The 19,635-nt window shown below is 37.8% G+C and overlaps 1 protein-coding gene across 49 annotated transcripts in view; it reads right to left on the bottom strand.

Moving 5' to 3' along the window:
• RIMS1 (regulating synaptic membrane exocytosis 1) overlaps window positions 1-19,635 on the bottom strand; it is a 338,964-nt gene that overhangs the window by 172,678 nt on the left and 146,651 nt on the right. For 44 of the 49 annotated variants that reach the window (XR_011328372.1, XR_011328371.1, XM_069804616.1 and 41 more), the window contains 2 exons: window positions 13,707-14,050; window positions 10,514-11,385 (listed from right to left, as the gene is read on the bottom strand). Coding sequence is in view for 47 of the 49 variants with exons in the window: in XM_069804616.1 (XP_069660717.1) it covers window positions 10,514-11,385; window positions 13,707-14,050 (1,216 nt within the window). In the remaining 2 variants the exon portion in view is untranslated. Of the gene's footprint in view, window positions 1-10,513; window positions 11,386-13,706; window positions 14,051-16,588; window positions 16,874-17,483; window positions 17,538-19,635 lie in introns of those variants that run through there. The other 5 variants (XM_069804663.1, XM_069804664.1, XM_069804642.1 and 2 more) reach the window with 4 other exon arrangements.

The raw sequence follows: 19,635 nt of genomic DNA, 5'->3' as shown, positions 1-19,635 counted from the left end.
TAAAACTTCATGAAAGTTTAATGTAGTTAGGTCCATACAAGTAAGTAAATATTTTTATATTTTTAATTATTAGCTTATTTATTCTATTTAGTTAATAAACTTAAATAAGAATGGTAAAGTTTTAGAAATTGTTCATTTGAATTTACAGTTGAAGTTACCTTCATATTTGAGTTTACGTTTCCAGTGAAAAGATATCTTACATTTTCACAAAGACAACCAAACTAATAAAAAGCCAACCATTAAAACATATACACTGACTCTTACCTAGTGTAAGAGTCAATTTCAAAGCTCAGGTGTGATTCAGAAAGCCACTCCTACTGTGTGAAGGACAACTAAACAAATCTAGAGCACCACTGATTTTTAGAGGGAAAAAGAAGTGTGTGCCCTCAAGTCTGCCCAAGGCTATTTCATGGCAATTCCAAAAAATACCAAGAACTTAGATACTTTAGAAAACTGGTGTAACAACATGACCAAATTGCTTTAAATACAATGTTTTTCCAACAACCATGTTGAGAATAACTAATTAGAATTGAAGCTCTTATTGCAGAGGAAAGAATTACCAAATTGAGGACTAGGTTTCAAAAACTGGAACTTTACATTCTATAAATTAATGTATACAATTAAAACATAAAATACATGTGAGTTAAAATCAGATGTATGTGTGATGTGCTTCATTTCTCCTTGCTACATATCTGAAAACATTTTGTCTTAAATTACACATATGACTGAAAGGTAGCCAAGGAATATTACCATTTTACTTATTCCTCCACCACACACAGCTCCCACAACTAATACCATAAATATTAAGTTAGGACCCTACGTGCAGTTAAAACCTCTATGTAATGAAAGTTAAACATATGCTTGAATTCTTTACAGACCTGCATTTATGATTGCAAAATAACCCCACACTAGCTGTGGCCCAAGTGAAGCATACAATACACATCAAGTTAAACACCCTTTTCCGTCTAATGTTCCAATACCAGCCCACCTTCCCTTCAAAGGCATTACTTGGATTTGGGAAGTTTAGATGAGCCACACTGCCCCTGCACATTTCTAAACTTGCTCAACGGACCAAGTCAGACTTGGTCCAATTTGCATATAAGGTACAGCAAAGCTACAAGTCACAAAGTTAAGAATGCTGATATTTGCTTTTCTAAAATAGAAAAGGTTGTGTTTACAGACAGGAAGCAAATGTGAAAAGAAAATATTCTAAATAAAATGTATTATTTGAAGTTGCTTCATGGCTGGAAAGAAAGTGTAATAAAATATTTAATACTAAGGGTGTCAAAAAAATGCTGCTCTAGGTATGCATTTACTGCATAGCATCACAGCATTTCCGAGACTTACACTCTCTTACAAAATACCTCCAAGGTTGAAAGTGTTTAACAATTAGAAAGCTCTTCATATGCTATTTTTGCAGTCAGTCAAGGGAATGAGCTTAGGGACTCATGCACAAGAGAGATATTTTTAAGAAGCTAAACATGTACAAATACAGAGATTTCAAGTGTCGGAGCACCTCAAAACGTAACTTATTCAACTCTCTTAACATTTAGAGCAGTTGGGTGTCTGCAGAAGGAGGCAGTGAACTTTTAACAGTTAGGCTAGCAGCACGTAGGTCCTAGCTGTCGACTACATGCATTAGCCAACAAATAATCACTGTTGCCTTACATTGTGCATATCCTGCTTACAGACTTTCTATTCTCACAGCAAACTTACGCAGAAAAGACAAAAACAACTATCAAGCTGAAAATAAAAATGTAAAAATCTGCCCTGTCCTTACATATCTTCAAGCTGAGGGGCAAGCCAAAACAAAACTCCCATCTCCCTTTGAACTAAAACCTTAGAAAGGTCCTCTGCTTGGGCCAGAAGAGCAACGTGATCAGTTATCAGAACCATTCCATTAAGGTCTTAAAAACTTGGGGGCAGGGGGCGGAGGGCAGTAACTAATGAAGAGTGAATAGAGCAGCAAGGTCCCATGCACACAACTGTCAAGCTGTCATATCCTTTAGTGGTGGCTCCATCAGTCAAAACTCCAAAAAAAACAAAAAAAACCACCACCGAAAAGAACCCAAACTGAAAAAAAAAACAACCCAAAGGCTGAAAAAGGCTGTAAGGTTGGGAAATCTGGTCTTTTTATATGAAAACAAATAGCTCCACAATGTCTTTATAAGTGGTAGCAGCATACATACACGAATCACTTTGTTACCTGATGGGAAAAGCAAGCAGGCAAACAAAAGGATAATTTAGCTAATTAGTAGGTAGTGAGAACAGGAATCTCAGCTCAGTTGAATCCCTTGTGGTAGGCAACCCACAGTTAGCCACAAGAAAATGCAAGCGTGCCAGAGGACGCTTGACAGTAATCTGGAATTCTGCTGGATGCTGATAACAGAAGAAAAGGTTACCTACTAATGACGTGTCTTTGCATTAAATAAGCAAAACTATTTTATTATCATCAAGGCAAGTTGGAGTCTCAGTCATGGACTGAAATCTAACAACTCAGGCACTGTACAAAAGGAAATGCCAGACTCCACTGAACTTGCAATTTAAATGCAAGGCAAGAAAACAGGCAGATGAACAAATAAGAAACAGGGACTACATTTATACCAGTGTATTAGACAGTGCCAAATGGATTGCCTTTCTTGCTCTACTGTTAGAGTAACCCCTGGAACAGTTGTTCCCTGGATCAGTTAGCACCCTCCTGTTTATTTCTAGGCAGAAGACATGCCAAGAATAAATCCTAACAGACAGCTTCCATGCAGCCTTTCTCTTGATGAATGCAAGAGCTTCATCATATGGAAATGAGATGTGTTTTGTTACTTGGCCAAAGATGTCAAAGAATGGCTGTTTAATTTACTAGTACAGTAAATATAGCCAATGAGTCCATGTGAGATGTGCACATTTGAAAACATAACTCTTGTGCTTGGTATCACAGGTGAAATGGAGACAAGAATCAACTTCAGTGATTCCAAAGTGTAGGTAGGGAGTCCCTGATTTTGAAGTTCATATGTATTACAGAAGGAGAAAGAAAGAATGAAAAAAGCAGAATGGACAGGAACAGGATGAAACCATGCATATTTAGTCAAAGGAAACACAGACGTTTCAAAATTATTAACCTTCCTTCTGACACAAGTTTTTCCTAGAGGCCATTTATCAGCACATAGAAAGCTCAAATAGGCCAGTCTATCTACTCAAATTTGTGCTGAAAGAAAGAAACTGGAATGGTTCCTGTGTATTACAGTAATTGAGTGCATTATTATAAGCAAAAAAAAGGTATCAAAGGTATCAGAGAAATACTAACAGAAAATACTAACCAATAATACTCAGTACCATATGGTATAACCCCTATGTTTGGGGTCAATAGGATGATCAGAATGAATACCCTGAATCCCTGTAACTAAGAAAAGGAAACGGAATGAACTTTTTCAGAAAATAACAGAATCAGATGCTTGTTTGCTCCTAGTTAACTCTATAATTAACTGAAATTAACTCTAAAATTAATAAAAGTATATGTATTATTCTATAATAAGCCAATAATTAATTTGCCTTTTTCTTTGACAGGATTTCATTTTTCACCCAAAGGGAGGCAGCTTCCCCATACAGGTGGAAAAAACCAAAGTTTTGGATTTCAGTCCCAAGAACTAAACTCACCCTTCAATATGCTGCACAGACCATTCACAGTTACACAGCTTTACCAAACACAGTTTGGTTCATCCTTCACAGTTTACCTTTTCCTCTAAGCTCTCAGATCAAAAGAATAACAGTAAATCCTGAGTAGCAGTTCACATAACTTTTATGTTATACAAAAAATATATGCATATACAAAATGCTCAACAGTAGGACAAAGTGGGGGAAAGCAACATCCTCCGTCTGTAACACCATGCCACATTTCAGGCTAGCTGAGTTTTAACTTCAGTTCACTGCATAGCTACATTTTGAAAAGTGGTCAGCAGCTAAAATTAGGGTAAGTTTTTCAAAAGCTCTCAGCACCCTCTTAGACCCTTAAAAAGTGCTCCATGGCCCACAGCTCCCACTGCTCTTCTTGCACCTGCTACCTCCAATGATTTCTGTATGGAAAAAAACCTGACTGCTGAACATTCTTGAGAATTGGTCTTCCATGGAGAAACCTAGAGAAGTCTTGGGTTTCTCTACAGGTCCAAACACTCTCACAGCTCCTGAAATTAAAGCTACCCTGCTTGTCAGGTGTTAAGACTTTTTGAACATATGATCCTAATTCCTCCTTGCTTTAGTATCCCCCTTTTTGTAATGACAATACTCATCTTACTACTGGGCAAATTACTATTAGGACAAATTTGTTGCTATTTTATGAATTAAATGTGCAGGAGAAAGGTAAGCAACAAAGAACAAACAATTAATAAAGTAATGAACGTGAAAATCAAGCAACAGAGAAGACAGAGCATGCTAATAGAAGCAAAACATAATGTCTTGCCAACTGCCAGAGATGTAAGAAAGAACTCAAGACTTAACAGTGTGTGACATCCGTTTCTTCCATGTCTCTTGATAAGTCAAAATGCACATTTCTTTTTTCCTTTTCAAAAACCAGATTGTTATTACAAAACTTTGTACTGGAAATGGCTATCAAATATTATTCCTTAAAGGGTGACAAAAAAAGATAAGCTACAGTCAGGAGTTCCATGAATTTAGCCCCAGATTTCCCCATCTTGGCCAAGAGCCTGCCACAGGAACAAGAGCAGTATTTCTAACATAGAGCCGTTTCAGTGCAGGCTATGAAGAAATCAATTTTTATTTCTAGGAATCCTCTATTTCAACTGAGTAAGAAATTATGATTACAATTATCCTTAACTTTGAGTTAAGGATAATCTGACCTCCCTGCCTTCCTCCACCCCCCCCTTTTTTTTTTTTCCTTTTTTCCTTTCTTTCTTTCTTTTCTAGACTATTCAACCCCAATCCATCCCACCTTTCCTTACACATCATGTTTTATAGATCTCAGTCAATCTCGTCGCTCTCCTGAGAACTCCCTCCAGCATGTTCACAACCTTCTTAAGGTAAACTAGAGAAAGGGCTTTATTAGGATTTTAAAGGAGAATTCAGCCACATATCTTCCGTGACATCCCCATTTATATGGTTACATATCTCAGTGAAATGCTGGATTTCTTGGCAACAGTATGACTTTTTTCCCCACTCACGCTCATCTTATTTCATTTGCATATACATGTATGCACTGTACATAACTCCATGAACACAAAACAGATTTCTTACTGCCCAACACTGATTTAACAAGCACTTACTTACAGCTCCATAAGCACTGTAAATAATTTCAGCTACTCAAAAGCACTGAGTATGGATAGAATTGAATAATGTTAGCACTGACCAAAATTCTGAAACTAGAGCCATTTTAGATTATGTTTTTGTTAAAATCTGAATCAGATTTAGATCCAAATTATTGCACAAGAACTAGAAGATAAATTGGAACTAATTCCTAAGAGCTAACAATCTTCCTAGCAAGGGTATTTTACTTTACACTAAGTTAAAGCTCTGCCACATTTTTAAACAAATTCAGCTCTTTTTAAAACTCCATGCCCAACTCTCCACACAAACAGATGTTAAAATATGCTAGCAGATGTTGCAGTACAACTTGACTTGCCTACACTCCACATTTAAAATACCTCAGTGAAAACACTTAGCTAAAACCATTTAAAACCAGCCTCCTCTTTCCTATAGCCTTCTCCTGATGTTTTCTTTTGGTCCATTTATACACACTACCGCACACATGTGGTTTGTCTCTTAGCCCAAAAGGTACCTTCCTTGCCAGCAATGCTCTAGCACTTGGAAGACATCACCGGGGCAGGGATTTAATTTATGCTCTCCTTCCCCTGGAAGCACCCTCAAGCATGAGCACCCAAAGTGGCACAGGAGACACCAGAGGAGGATGGAGGAAGGGGTGGGATCCTCTCCTCCTGGAGCTGGGCCAGCACCGCCACATTCGTCTGCAAACCACAGCATCCCTTTCTCCTGCTGACCCCCAGGTCTACTCCTCCTGGTCACTACACCCCCCCTGCTTCACACCTGCACATACACCAAGATCCCAACAAGATCCCTGCCCCTAACACTTTCTAACGAGAAGGGTAATGTCATAAGAATGAAACCAGGTTGTTCTGTCCTGTAAGAAAGGCATTATGAATTAAACAATCATGTCTTCACTGAAAGAAATCAGAATGTCACCTCAGGAGGTTTTTTCAAACAAGGCTCCAACTCCACCATGCTCTCCTCACTCCCAATTAAATCCATTAGCAAGTATACAAAGTGAGTTTTACTTAGCTTTTTACCATTTTGCTAACAATATGCAAGTATCAGACATATTTTCAAGCCTAAGCAGTGTGAACAAAATACACATTTAGGCAAATATGAACAATGAGTAAGCAAAATGTGAAACCATTAACTCATCTGTTTACATAAAAGTACATGAGCAGCTTTCAGTACCTCCTCACATCATTCCGATTTCCAACACTATTTTATCTTCCAGTTTCGGACTGCATGACAGACGCCTAGAATAGCTCTTGTATCTATCACGGGATCAAAGAAGTTACATACAACCTCATCTGGACACAAATCTACTAGTTCTGTGCAAGTTCTTCATTTTAAACTTTAAAGAAAACATTTTTTCTCAAACTTACTCCAAATCTAATTTGCGTTCTTCATTGGATGGCAGTAGGCAGAAGCTGTTTTCAGTTTTAAAATGAGGTCTGGATTTCATTTGTAATAGTCTGGTTTATGTTATTCTAGCAAGTCTTTGAAGCAAGTATGAATGCAATTTATGCCTTCTAAGAGGACTCCTTTTGCCTTGCCAGGACAGTGTTGTCACTGGAAACTCAATCCACCTAATGTTCAACTATTACCCATTTCAGAATAAGGAGTCCTACAGCCTGTATTAATAACAGGATGAAAATTACTATCAGCAATCAGTAATAGTGTCCTGTAAAGGGTGTAGCTTTTTTTTAAAAAGAAATTTGAGATTACCTTTTTGGACACCACTAAACAGTTCTTTCCCTAGATTTACTCCAACATGGAAACAACTCAACATAAATCCTTGGGTCCTCCACCAAAGAGGCAAAATCCCAGTGGACTGCAAAAGACATTTATTTTTTTGAAAGAAAGTATCTCCAGTGCTTGTGAATTATTTTGTTCATAATTTTGAAGAAATACATATTCAACAGTTACATTAAATAGCAGGGGATGTACTACCTAAATTAGCTTGCTTTGTATTTATGAATATCACTTTTAGAAGGTTTTTTGTGCTCAGAAGACAGGGTAATGCAATCCTAAACAGTATTTCTATGAAATGCAAATGTTAAAAAGTAACTTTTGCACAGTATCTACTTTATATGTCATTTTGGGCTATTGATTTTCAATACAGTCTTATCTATCCTACCTATAACTTACGTTTCTATGGGACATCATTTTCTTTTAAACATCTCTGTAAGCTGTTTTCTATAGAAAACTTCTATTTTAGTTGTTTAATATAGAACTGAAAATAGTACATCTTTATTACTCAGTTGCCATTTGCTTTATATTGGCACTCACCAAATGTGAACATTAATTTTATGATATTGGTTTTTCTTGGTAACGGTGTTCAAAGTTAAAAACTTTACTTGCAATAATTCTATCTTTCTAGCTCTACTTTGGCACCAGATTTCCAACTGAGCTGATATTTAGATAAGACAGGATGGATTCCAGACCCTCCTGGGCTTATAAACTGAATCACTACAACTAGGGACCTGTGCAGTATCTCTCCCAAATTACAAGTAAAGCACTGAAGGAATGGTGGGTGCAACTCTGTTTGTAACAATGGTGCTACATCGCAATGAATGGGATTCTGACCTCGGTTACAACAGGGGCATTTTTTAATTATTTTTATCAATTGTTTCAACACTATGCCCTTTTACTATGGCATTTTTTTCTTTTGAAATATCGAAGGATTTTTAAAAGATTTTCTTAGGCAATAAAATTTCCTGCCTTTCCATCTACCCTTTTGAAATAGTGCAGATTTTTTCAAGTACTGACGAAAATTTAATTCTAAAAATAATTGGATATTTTACTACCAAAAATGTTTCTGCTTTCTCATTTGTATTCACATTTCTTAGCTCTTTTTCTGTAATATAGCCCCAGCTTCAAAGGCTTTCCAATTCTTTTCCCATGACAAGGATTGCAAAAGTCGTATCAAGATCAAGCAAAAAAACATTAACAGCTACATCTCACAGCTATTTAATTAATAAATATATGTCTGTAATTAATGTTTTGCATACACACACATATATATACATATATATATACACACACACACATATATATATATATTCTGATTAATAACACAGTGCTAGCTTACTGACAAGTAGAAATAAGGTCTCAAGTAATGCTCAACAATGTTAACCAAGTATTGAGTTGGCAGCAGTCAGACAGGACCCTAACATATTCCTATTTATAGTTTTTATTCAAATAAAGTGAGGTAGCACTCTGATATAATAGAGACCAAGGCCTCCACTGTCTAAAGGATGAGTCTAAATATCTGTCTCAGAGGTACCCAAGAACTTGATTCAGTTATTGAGAACATAAGCAGTTAGCAACATTTGAAATCCTCTGGGATTATAACACTGAAGGAAAAAAGTCCAACCCTTAGTGGTTTAACAATACAACAGGAAATTGGTCAAAAGCTGAGATCAGTGTCATGAGCCTGAAAGCAACTATTGAAAGGTTTTACTTACAAAGGACCACTATAGAGCAAACTATATCAACACATTGATACCAGTATCAATGACTTTCAGCCTGGACTTGACTTTCACATCAACGATCTTCCAGTTTATAACGATACCCCTTACTGAATATGGGAAGTCCTTTCTACTTCATAAGCAACCTCAAATTGATGTAAATAAAACAAAAGCAAAAAACAAAGATGGAAAGGAAATGCTATATTAGAGACTGCTACTACCAACAGAGGAAGTCAGAGAAAATTACACAAACCCAAATGTCAGCATAAAACATTGCCACAAAACAAGGGAAAGAGACATGTCCTCTTAGAAAGACTAGTTGAGACTGGAAGGGACCTCTGTAGGTGTCTAGTTCAAACCCCCTTCCTCAAAAGCAGGGTCAGCTAGAGCAGATTGCTCAGGGCCTTCTCCATTTGAGTTTTGAGCACCTCCAAGGATGGAGACTGTACAATGTCTCTGTGCAGTTGTTCCAGTGCTTGACAACCCCCACAGTCAAAAAAGTGAGGGGTTTTATGTCTAAGTGGAATCTGGATTAAGATTTCAGGGGCATGATAATCATGCCTCTTTAAAAATGAGCAGAAAAGCAAGGTTCCATATTTTGAATGGAAAAGTTCATGCTCAGAAAGCTAAAACAAGTAGCCATTCAGATGGGATAGAAGAGAAATGTTGTTTCCTCTTATATGTATATCTGGAGATCTAGGGGGTGTCAGGAGACCACAACATCAGATAAAGACAGATAGACAGGTTAGCGTATATGAATCAGACACGTCAGGAATCAGCGCCAGGAACTAAAAGATGATGCAGACAAGCTGTTGGCATTTTGAGTATGAACACCGGCAGAAAACTTTCAAGTTACAAACACAGATAATTAAACTAAAGAGCTAAACGCTACTTCCAAAGACACAAAAAGCCTTCAGTTCACTGTAGTGTCACTTAAAGACAAATTAGGGTTCTAAGACAGTTGGTACATTCTACCCTAGTCTTTTCTGACAATGTGTATTTTATCTGTTCACCATTCATGAATATGATTAACTTCCTCAGCCACAAGAAAGGCTTTGTTTAAAAGCACACAGTGTATGACACTTATTCCTTACTGTTGAGTGTTACCATGAACAGATGAAGACAAACTGAAATAACAGACTTTAAACATACTTGTAAGCTTGGGAGCGAATTCATCTAGACAACAGGTTAGGCAATTCTCATTTCTTTCCTATATAACACTCCCCTTGCCCCATATCCTGTCCTTGTTGACAACTCTGGCAGATCCTTGATATTTTATTAAATGAGGTAAAATTTTGCATATCTTAAGACTGAGGTGTCAGTAAGATTATGATGCTTTATAATGGTTTTCTCAGATTGTTACAGAACGCACTTTCCATTTCAATTCATTCACAGAAAATTATTCTGCATACAGACAAAAGGATGAAGCAATGACCAAGGAGTACAGATATCATCGAGAGAATAATCTAGAACCCTTAAATTCTGTCAGTTCTGTCATTTCTAGATGAAAGAGGGAAGAGAATGAGAAAGAAACTCATGAGCTGATGCTACCTGTAAGCAGCTCATCTAGAATTCAAAAGGAAACATTGCAAACCAAGAGTAAACAGGTATAAGACACTTCTCGGGGGGGGGGAAGAAAGGTAAGGGGAAAAACAAAGGTGTATGTTTTAAAAAAAAAAAAAAAAAAAAAGAGGCAAAAGAGAGAGAAAAATACAGATTTTTTTTTTTCCCCAAACCATGGCCATGTGCATAATATACATAAAGGTCCTTACCTTTTTCACTGACACTTTCACTTTCTATCTCCACATCTTCACAGCTAGTATATTCTGGTGTTGATGCCCCTTCTTCCTCTGAGCTACTAACTGACATCTGCCTTTTCTTTCCGCCTCTTTTTGCTCTATGAGGCTTTGGAGGGGATGGCCGCACTGATTCCGACTGGTCAGAGCTAAGGGAATCATTCCTTAGCATGGTCTCCATTTTCTCCCGCTTTGCTTTTCGCATGAGAATAGCAGAGCTAGGATCAAGGCGGCTCTGTTTTTTAAAGGAATCGTGGTTCTTGTACTCTACGTGTTCTATAGGAACTGGACTATGCCTGGGAGTTGGTGGGCTATGATTAGTTAATTGTTTAGAAACAGAAATTCTTACATCACCTGTTCTGTCTATAGAGTACGACCTCTGAGTTTCCACAAGAGATTTTCTGTCCTGAGTTCCCTGTAATTGTGAGCGTTTTCCTAATTTATTCTCAGGTACCTCCGCTTCCTCCATTTCTGTATGTGGCAAAGCTACATCACTGTGCCTTCTCTCATGCCGTGCTTTAGAAACTTTCGCGTGCATGCGCATCTGCTGTTCCTCAGGATGTGGTTTTACAGGATATCTTGCCAGATTGGGGTCACTCCTGTAACGGGTATGATATTCATCTTCCTTCCTTTGTTTTTCATCATCAGGCACTTTGCCCTCCTCAAGTTTCTCTGGCAAGTCTGCGTAGTCCTGTGACTTGCCTTTCTCCAGCCTTCTACCTTCGTGCCGTTCCTTACGCTCCCTGTCATCTGCTGGTCCTTCTTTTTGAAGTGAGGTTTTTGGCATACGCTTACGCTCACTCTTTAAACCTTTGCCATTCTGGTCTGAAACCAACATTGCCTTCTTCCTACAATAAAAAGGAGTACAATAACTTGAAGAATTGAATGCAAAATAAAAATACTTGTGTACACTGTTATGGTAAATAGATTATAAACCAGGATAAGCTATGGCAAAACATATAGAAAGGTACTGGATCCATTAACATGAATTAAGTCTATTAATCCTTTCAGCAGTACTTTTATTTTCCAACAGCAAACAGCTTCCTAAGTCCACAAAAACACAAATTACAGATGGTCCAATTCAGTAAAATCACAAGAATATTAACATGGATAAATGCAGATAAAAAGAATTTACCCACGTAAGTAGGAAGACTCAAAGCCATCTTTGTAGTAACTGCAGCACTATGACAGAGTATTGGAGTATGTTCTCCATTTTTCTGGCAGCCGTTAGAAGGGTTACAGACTAACCACACAATTCACTTCAAGCACCCTGACAGTACAGATATAAACACTACCAAATGGCGTATCTCCCACAATAACATTACAGAAAGAAGGAATATGGATATAAAAAAAATGCAAAAGAGAATATATCCAAAACCAATAATATTTGATGTAGTTTGCTTTATCTTATTAAAACTCTAAAAAGAAGTGCCCATTTCATAAGTACATAAAGAAAAGAAAATAGACTCCTTGAGATAATTTAATGGCATTCCTTTCTCTGGTAATAAAAGGGGATGAAAAATGAAATTTATTTCTCTATACAGCTGAAGTACAAAACAATGAATAATGAAGCTGCATGAAAATTATGCTCTCTCCTCTTTCATCTTCTGCTTTGGGAGAATAAGCAAGCCAAAGAATCATAAAATCCCCTTATACCAGATATTTTTATTTCTCTCATCATTCCAACTGCCCTTTTGTTTACCAGTTCACATATGAACCCATCAATTTTGAAGAAGGTTGAACACAGCTATACACTGTATTTGAGATGAACCTGCACCAGGACGAAGTCACTAGGACTTTGTTTTGTGGCAGTGAATCTTCCCTTCCAGAACTGATAAGTCTTCAGATTACACATCACAGATTTTCACAGATGCATCCAACAGGACAGGCAAAGTTGGATATGATCCAAGTTGAGCTCCTGTCTCCTTTTTCTCCATCTCTTGTTCCTCCTGAGTTTTTGGCAATAAATGAGACCTGAGTTTACCATAGATGCTCTCTATTTAGAACCCTTGGACTTCATTTGAAAGTCTCAGTGACAAGTAGAGAACATTACTATTGTATAATTAATACAACCATCTCACTTTTGGACAGCAAAGCAGAACTAGAAAGCATTTTGCTGCTCTAAAAGTGTCCTTCAGCTGAGTGATGACTGCTCTGGGGGCCTTCCCAGTGTTGGGGGAAAAAAGTCAACAGAATTAGGGGAGGGCACCATGTGTTCATTTACATCATACATATACATAACACTAACCTGAGTTTTGGTACAGTTAAACCCAGACAGACCTCACCCACACAGTAAGTTACTAGCCACTGCTCATTATCCATTTTCAACTTCAATAGCTATGAAAAAAAAAAACCTCATCAACTGTTCTGGCCAAGGGAAAATGTTCTATGGCAGACTCTCGTTTTGTTGCCACAGGCTCCCTCCTCAAGTACTCTGCCATCTGCCAGGCAGCAGCCAAAAGAACAGCAACCGCTTCATCACATTAGCCTCTCTTGATCTGCTACTCCTCAACCTGTTCATTACAATGACTACAGCTCAGAAATTTACTCATTTCCTCACTTAAAATATAATAGTGTGCTTCTGGTTGGCTTTATTCTTGCATACAGCTTGCTCTGAATTCAAGATGGTACTATTGCTGTTCTTCATGAATGTTTACTTTGCAGGTGTAAATGAGTTTTTAATAGTTCCTGGTTTATTATTAAAAATAATACAATCATTGATAAAAAGATAACACATAAGGATATCTGACAGAACTCCACAGGGTGGGTTTTTTGTTTGTTTGGGGTTTTGGGGTTTTTTGGGGGGGGGGGTTCAATTCTAGTACATTATTTCATGAAGTTAAAGGCTTGCTCTTTGTTTAATAACTTTAAAATACCTGCCAATTTTAAAAGTTACCTACAATTCTATATTAAAAGCGTACACCAAAATGCATTGAAGTACATGGAAATACCCCTAAAATACAATTATTATTTTTTTTCCTCATTTCTGTTGCACAGACCAAATCAGCCAACGTATTTTCTAATGAACATTTATGCTTCCCTGGTCAGTAAATCAACTCTTTGTTTTTATACAGTTCTAGACACACACAGGGCCCAGCTGACAGCCTTGTGTAATATTACTGAACTAGCATTTATAATTGTGAGGCTCTAACAAGAGAGAAAGCATTACCTCTCTCTTGGAGGTTCACTTCTAGACCTTGATGAAACTTGCTTTTGGTCCAGGCCCATAGCTGGCTGTGATACTTCTGCTCCTTTCCTACGGTCGGGCTGGACACTGGAAGAAGAGATTTCCTGTGATGAGGCAGTTGCTGTACTTAAGGGAGTCTGTGATCTCGATCGCTCTTGAAGTCTCGCTTTCTTTTCTCTCAGTGCATCCGAGCTTCCACCAGTGGCCGTATCACTCAGTGCTCCGTCCTGGCTGGGCGAGGGCTGCGGTCCACTTCCAAAAAACCACGCTCCAGATTTCGTTAGGATTTCTTGTTGCTTTCGACACAAATTGCATACCCACATAACCTAGTTGAAGACAACAAGAAGTGTCAGTGCAGCTACCCTTCAGACCCTGAAATGCATGCTCACTATCACAGAGCAGGTACAATCTCTCACTCTCCTCTAAACTGGCAAGGTTGGTGCTCATGACACGACCCAGAACATGCTTCTCCAAGCACTGACTGCACTGGCTAGAGCCAAGCATCCTACAGGCACATGCTATGTGAGCTTCTCCAAAACGTGCTGCCGACACACGTCAGTCCTACCTGTAGCAATGCCCCCCCAGCCCAGCCCTAGCTCGCTTCTGAATTAACACCGATGTGTTGATGCAGCTGGGGGGTGGGTTGGGCTGTTCTCCTTGGTGTGGATCACTGTCAGGACAAGCCTACCAGACTGTAAACTGGACTTGTACCTTGGGTGGCAGAGTCCTGCCCAGCTAACTCCCAACCTCTGCCACCACAGAAAACTGACAGGGTATTTCCCTTTAATTAATTTTTCCTCACGTAACATAACTCAACATTATCCTGCAAATAAATTCAGCATTTACTGTGCATGGTTTTAGCTATATCCACAACAGCTACTTACCAGAGATGCAAGGTAAGACCTAAAGAAACCTACTAATAGAGAACTAAATGCACCAATGAAAAGAATGCAAAAGAACCATATTTTGTACTACTTGAAAATGATCATTTACCATCTCTTTGAGTTATAGCTGTAAATAATAAATAAAACAAACATGTGTCCCTTGCAATCACAATTAAGCTGTGTACATAAACGGTGCTTCTTAGGTTTTTTGTTTTTTGTTTTGTTTTTTTAATTCCAGATACACAGGTAAACAAGAGTAGACACAGTAAAGTGAGACTCCATGTTTCAAGTCTATACAGTACAAGACAGTCTTATGTCCAGGAGTAAATCACCAGAGAAAAATAAAAGGTTAATCAGGACTCTAAAATGTGTGAACATTTAAGAAAAGATTGAGACAAAGACAAAAGGAGGTTTGGGGCAGAAGAACAAAAAAGGCAAAAATGCATGAAGAATATACAAGAGGTAGGAGTTTTGTCAGAAATAAAAATAGAGATGAGAGGAAACAAAGTTGACAGCTAACAAGGAAAATGGTAAGGAAAATCTTGCAGTTTAATGTGGAAAGAAGTAAAAGAATGGGTAAAATTGTAGAGAAGGTAAGAAGGATGACAGAAGTTGGAATGAAAAATATGCTTAAATTATTTTGTGTAAACACAGGAATGATGCAACAGTTGCAAAATTATACAATACTTAAAATTAGAATGAACAGAAAAAACAATCACTTCAGGGCAGAAATTGCAACAGGACAAAGCTCTGGTACCGAGCTCTCTTATTCTCTAGCCTGGGGAGGAAGTGCATGGCTTACACGGCATGATGAAAATTTTAGGCATTTTACATATTTAACGTAATTAAGATTTATTTAAAACACCCTAGAATAGACTATCTGCTTAGGTCTGAAGACTACATCAAAACTTCCAATACCATTTCTGCATTGTTTGACCAAACTACGCTGAGAAGACATCCAACTTTTCCCTGTATCTGGATTGTGCCTTTATCAAAAGATGACTGTTATATTTCTTCCATTTAAGAAGGATAATGCCTATTAAAATTTTATTTAATTAAAAAAAAAAAGAAAAAACCTACACTTATTCCAACAGTGGCACAAACATGTATTATGATAAAAACAGATAACCCTCAGCAGGACAACAGGAACAGCAACTTTGACAAAATAAATGCTAGTCCTTCAACAGAAAAATCCTTTGATTCCAAAATGTCTTATTTCTTTCATCTAGTATACCTCAGAAAACAGAGATTCAGTTTATCAGACTATCTGTACTAATAGGATAGAGTTTTAGTCTATCTGGTATTATTACAACTATTTAAAAAACCAGCAAGACTAAAAGGAAAAAACGCCACATTTTTAAATGTCTTTATAGACTCTGACACAACTGTTAGCTCATTAGACAGCAAGTATGTGCATGCACATGTGTCTGTGTATAAAAATCTATGTCAATGCCATAAACCAATCATTAATGAAAAATATGTCATTGCCTGCATTTTATCAGGTTACAGGGAAAGTTGAAAAAAGGGTTAATAAAGAAATAAATCAACTAGAGTTTGTTTAAAGGAAGGAAAAGGAATACTAAAGTAAAATTTAAATATTCTAATTAAATTACATATGTGTATATGTATACAAGCCGATTTAAATCTGTTACCATCTTTACACACTTCATTTACAATTTAATATACTTTATACATATTTTAAATGGTCAAATATGTAATAAACTTCAAGAAATTACCATTAACTTACATAATCATCTTTGATATTGTAATTAATTTTATGCGAAGTATTATGAGATCCAAACAAACAGGAATAGCTAATGCACAAATAGACACAGAAAAATACAGAATACAGGAAGAAGAAATACTAGACCTGTAAATTCAAAGTCATTTTCTTACAGCTGTCTTTAAACACGGCAGTTTGGACACAATACATACCAATCACCAAAGATTACACATGCAGGAAATCTGCATTATACTCACATAGAGGCTACACTATCATCCCTCTTTAGGAATCTCTTCAGGACTTAATAAATGCTACATTTGCCTTGAGATATATTCAGTCCAAAAAGGAAAAATAATAAAAGCTTTTCTTTAAGAGGAAAAAAAAACCCAACAAAACAAACAAAACTCGAGGTGACAGAAGAGTTTCAGTGACAAAACTGTATATTGAAAAACATTTTTAGAGAAGTATGTGGAGCAAGCAATTTAGCAGCATGCAGGAATTATATCCTGATTGAATATACTGGGATGTGTTCCAAACTAATCTAAAGTAAAGCAGGTCTGTGTAATAACTTATCTTAACAATCCACAGATGTTAGGCAACCAAACAAATGCTCTGATGAAGGATTACAGTTCTCTAATGTGGCTTCTGGACCTCCACATGATGCAGCAGTAAAATGAAGTGTTAGACAATTTTACTATGGCCTGTCACTTCAAAAATAGTTTCTGTTTACGCTTTTCTGGATGGTGAGCTCTGATGCAGTGCTACAGTAAGTCATTCAAGACATCCAGAGTCTGGTGTTTGTTGTTGGGTTTGTTTCTGGTTTATTGCATCCTTGCACAGGTCAATGCATATCCGCACATGAAGCTATTAAAGAGAACCAGTAAAGGGGTGCTCCTCATTCAAAGGGTTCATATGCGTGGCTCTGGAAAAATGTGCATTTTCACAGCATAGCAAAGGGTTCTGGGCTTTACTGCTACATAACAAAAACAAAGTGGCACATACAGGACTCAGCATAGGTGGGTCAACAGTTCCCACACAGATTCACGTGGAAACTTGACAGGTTGCGTGTAAACATGCTAGAAGGATCCCATGCTTGCCTTCACGTGGAATACAGGGTATTTCATTCACAGAAAAAATATTCCTCAAACTTACTCTTACAGGTACTGTTGAATGTGATCCACAATGAGTAGGAACAGTATTCCTGTACTAACACAACATGAAATTCCAACTTGAAAGAGCCCATAGTAAATAATACATACAACTATACACACAGAGAAAAAAAGCATTTTCAGTTACAAAAATAAGAACACATCTTCATAATTACATATTTCAAAACTGCATTTTAGGATGCAGAAAAAAGGCTTTTTTCCCAATTCAAACCTGGAGACTTCCAAACATGCACTGGGAAGCTGAAGTCACATTAGGGGGGACTCAAACACTATACCAAATTTGTGTGACACATGCCAGGCAAAACTCAGGCTGAGGTCAGAGCAAGTTCCCCAAATCCTTCACCCAAGCCCGGATTCTGAGGAGGCTCCACAAGGAGCACACTCCATGCTTCATGAGTTCAGAAATTGCAAACCCACAGTTACAGTGACCCCCATGCATCCTGCTTCATCTCTGTACAGCAAATTAGGTAACGAGTGTGCTAATACAGCAGGCCACAAGCTATTCCTTACTAAACCTTCATGCTATGTCAATTATTTCCCTTCTGAAGGGTGTATACACAACATCTTTCCAGTTTATTGCTTTTGTTAACATTCCTTTAGCCTCCACCTTCTACACACTTCTAGAAGACACTAATTATTTCAGAGAGATCCCATTAGGCAGACCATCTTCTCTGCCTCAGGCACCATTAACTTCAGCAGAGCTCTTCCACCATCCTACAAGTCATCTCTTGAAAGTCAGAGGGAAGAAATGTTATCAATTTGCTCTTACAAAACTATTCATTCACAGAATTGTTAGACTGTGTATCACTTAATGTTTCTTGGAAAACATAAAAACATGCAGCAAACCATGAAATTAGCATACAGCATTGCATTTATCTCTTTTGGTATATCAAAATGAATTCTGTAATAAAACCCTAGCTAAAGTGTCATGGTGGCTTCACTCCATTAAAATATGAATAAATGAAGGTGAAAATCTACTTGAATCCTCACATTAGCCCAAAATCTAAATAAGTAAACAGCTCTACCTTTCTAATGAAAATGTTCTTGTGAATCCAAGCTTTCATTAAATGTATTTTTCAAAATTGTACAGACAGCTGAGTTCATCCAATGGCTCCCAGTCACCAAAAGGGAAGGTCTTCTCCCCACCTCCCTTCTCTCTTGCTCTTCGTTCTCCCTGTCAGGGTTTGTCCTCTCCCTTCCTCACTCCCACCTTCCCCATACTACATACTCCCTCGTATCTTCTCCTCCCAGGAGCCACTTGCATTTAAAAACATAGTAGAAAATTATCTGTATTTTTTAATTGGTTTCATTTTTTTGTCATATCTATTTTTCTCATGGAGGGGTATGATGAGGAGTGAAATCATGTGGCCAGGAACAGAGGCAAATGGGGGGAGAGGATGTTTTCTCTATGGCAGTGGCTCACCATCTCCTGTTAAACTACGTCTTGAAATGACACCAACAGTAGTACATTAAACTCGCACAGGAATGTTTTTGAGCAATGAAGCCCAATGACATGAAACAACCTGTATCTATGCTAAGATCTCTGCTCTACTTCAAAGCAAGGTGGCTGCATACAAATTGCCTCCTGGAGGCGAGCCTCAGAGCACCCCAACTCCCAAACCACCAGGAAGAATTGATGAGAAGGTGCTAGTGGGCAGAAGACCAAGAGCATGCCAAGCAGCCTTCTGTCAGTTTACTAGCACAGGTACTCTAACATCTAGCAATAGTCCCAGACTGGGTTTAATTTGTTAGTAAAGAAGTTGCCTAGAATTCTAGGTTCTGCTTTTTCTGAAGCCTCTCCTCTAGCTTGAGGGTTCAAAGGGACAGTACAGTTCTTTACCATTCTCTCCTCTAAGCAGGGAGAGGACCACTTTGCCCACGCTGATGCTCATCAGACATACAAGGCTCAGCCATTTCAGGACTGGGATATTAAAGCCATTTTAGCACTCTCTGTTCTTCCATTCCTGTGCAGAGCAGATTTTCTTCATAACTTAGGTTGTCAGCTTGATATTTTTATCCCAGTTTGGCAAGAAAATGAGGTTTATGCTGACAGCTGATTGGTTTCTTCTCCCCCTTTCTCCCCACACCCTCCAATAAATGTTTTAACCCACTGGACAAATGCAGTAAAATTTTGC

This window comes from Haliaeetus albicilla, chromosome 17 (assembly GCF_947461875.1).
Source record: "Haliaeetus albicilla chromosome 17, bHalAlb1.1, whole genome shotgun sequence".
Lineage (NCBI taxonomy): Eukaryota > Metazoa > Chordata > Aves > Accipitriformes > Accipitridae > Haliaeetus > Haliaeetus albicilla.
The sequence above is the reverse complement of the archived record's forward strand: the minus strand, read 5'-3'. Positions and strand labels throughout refer to the sequence as shown.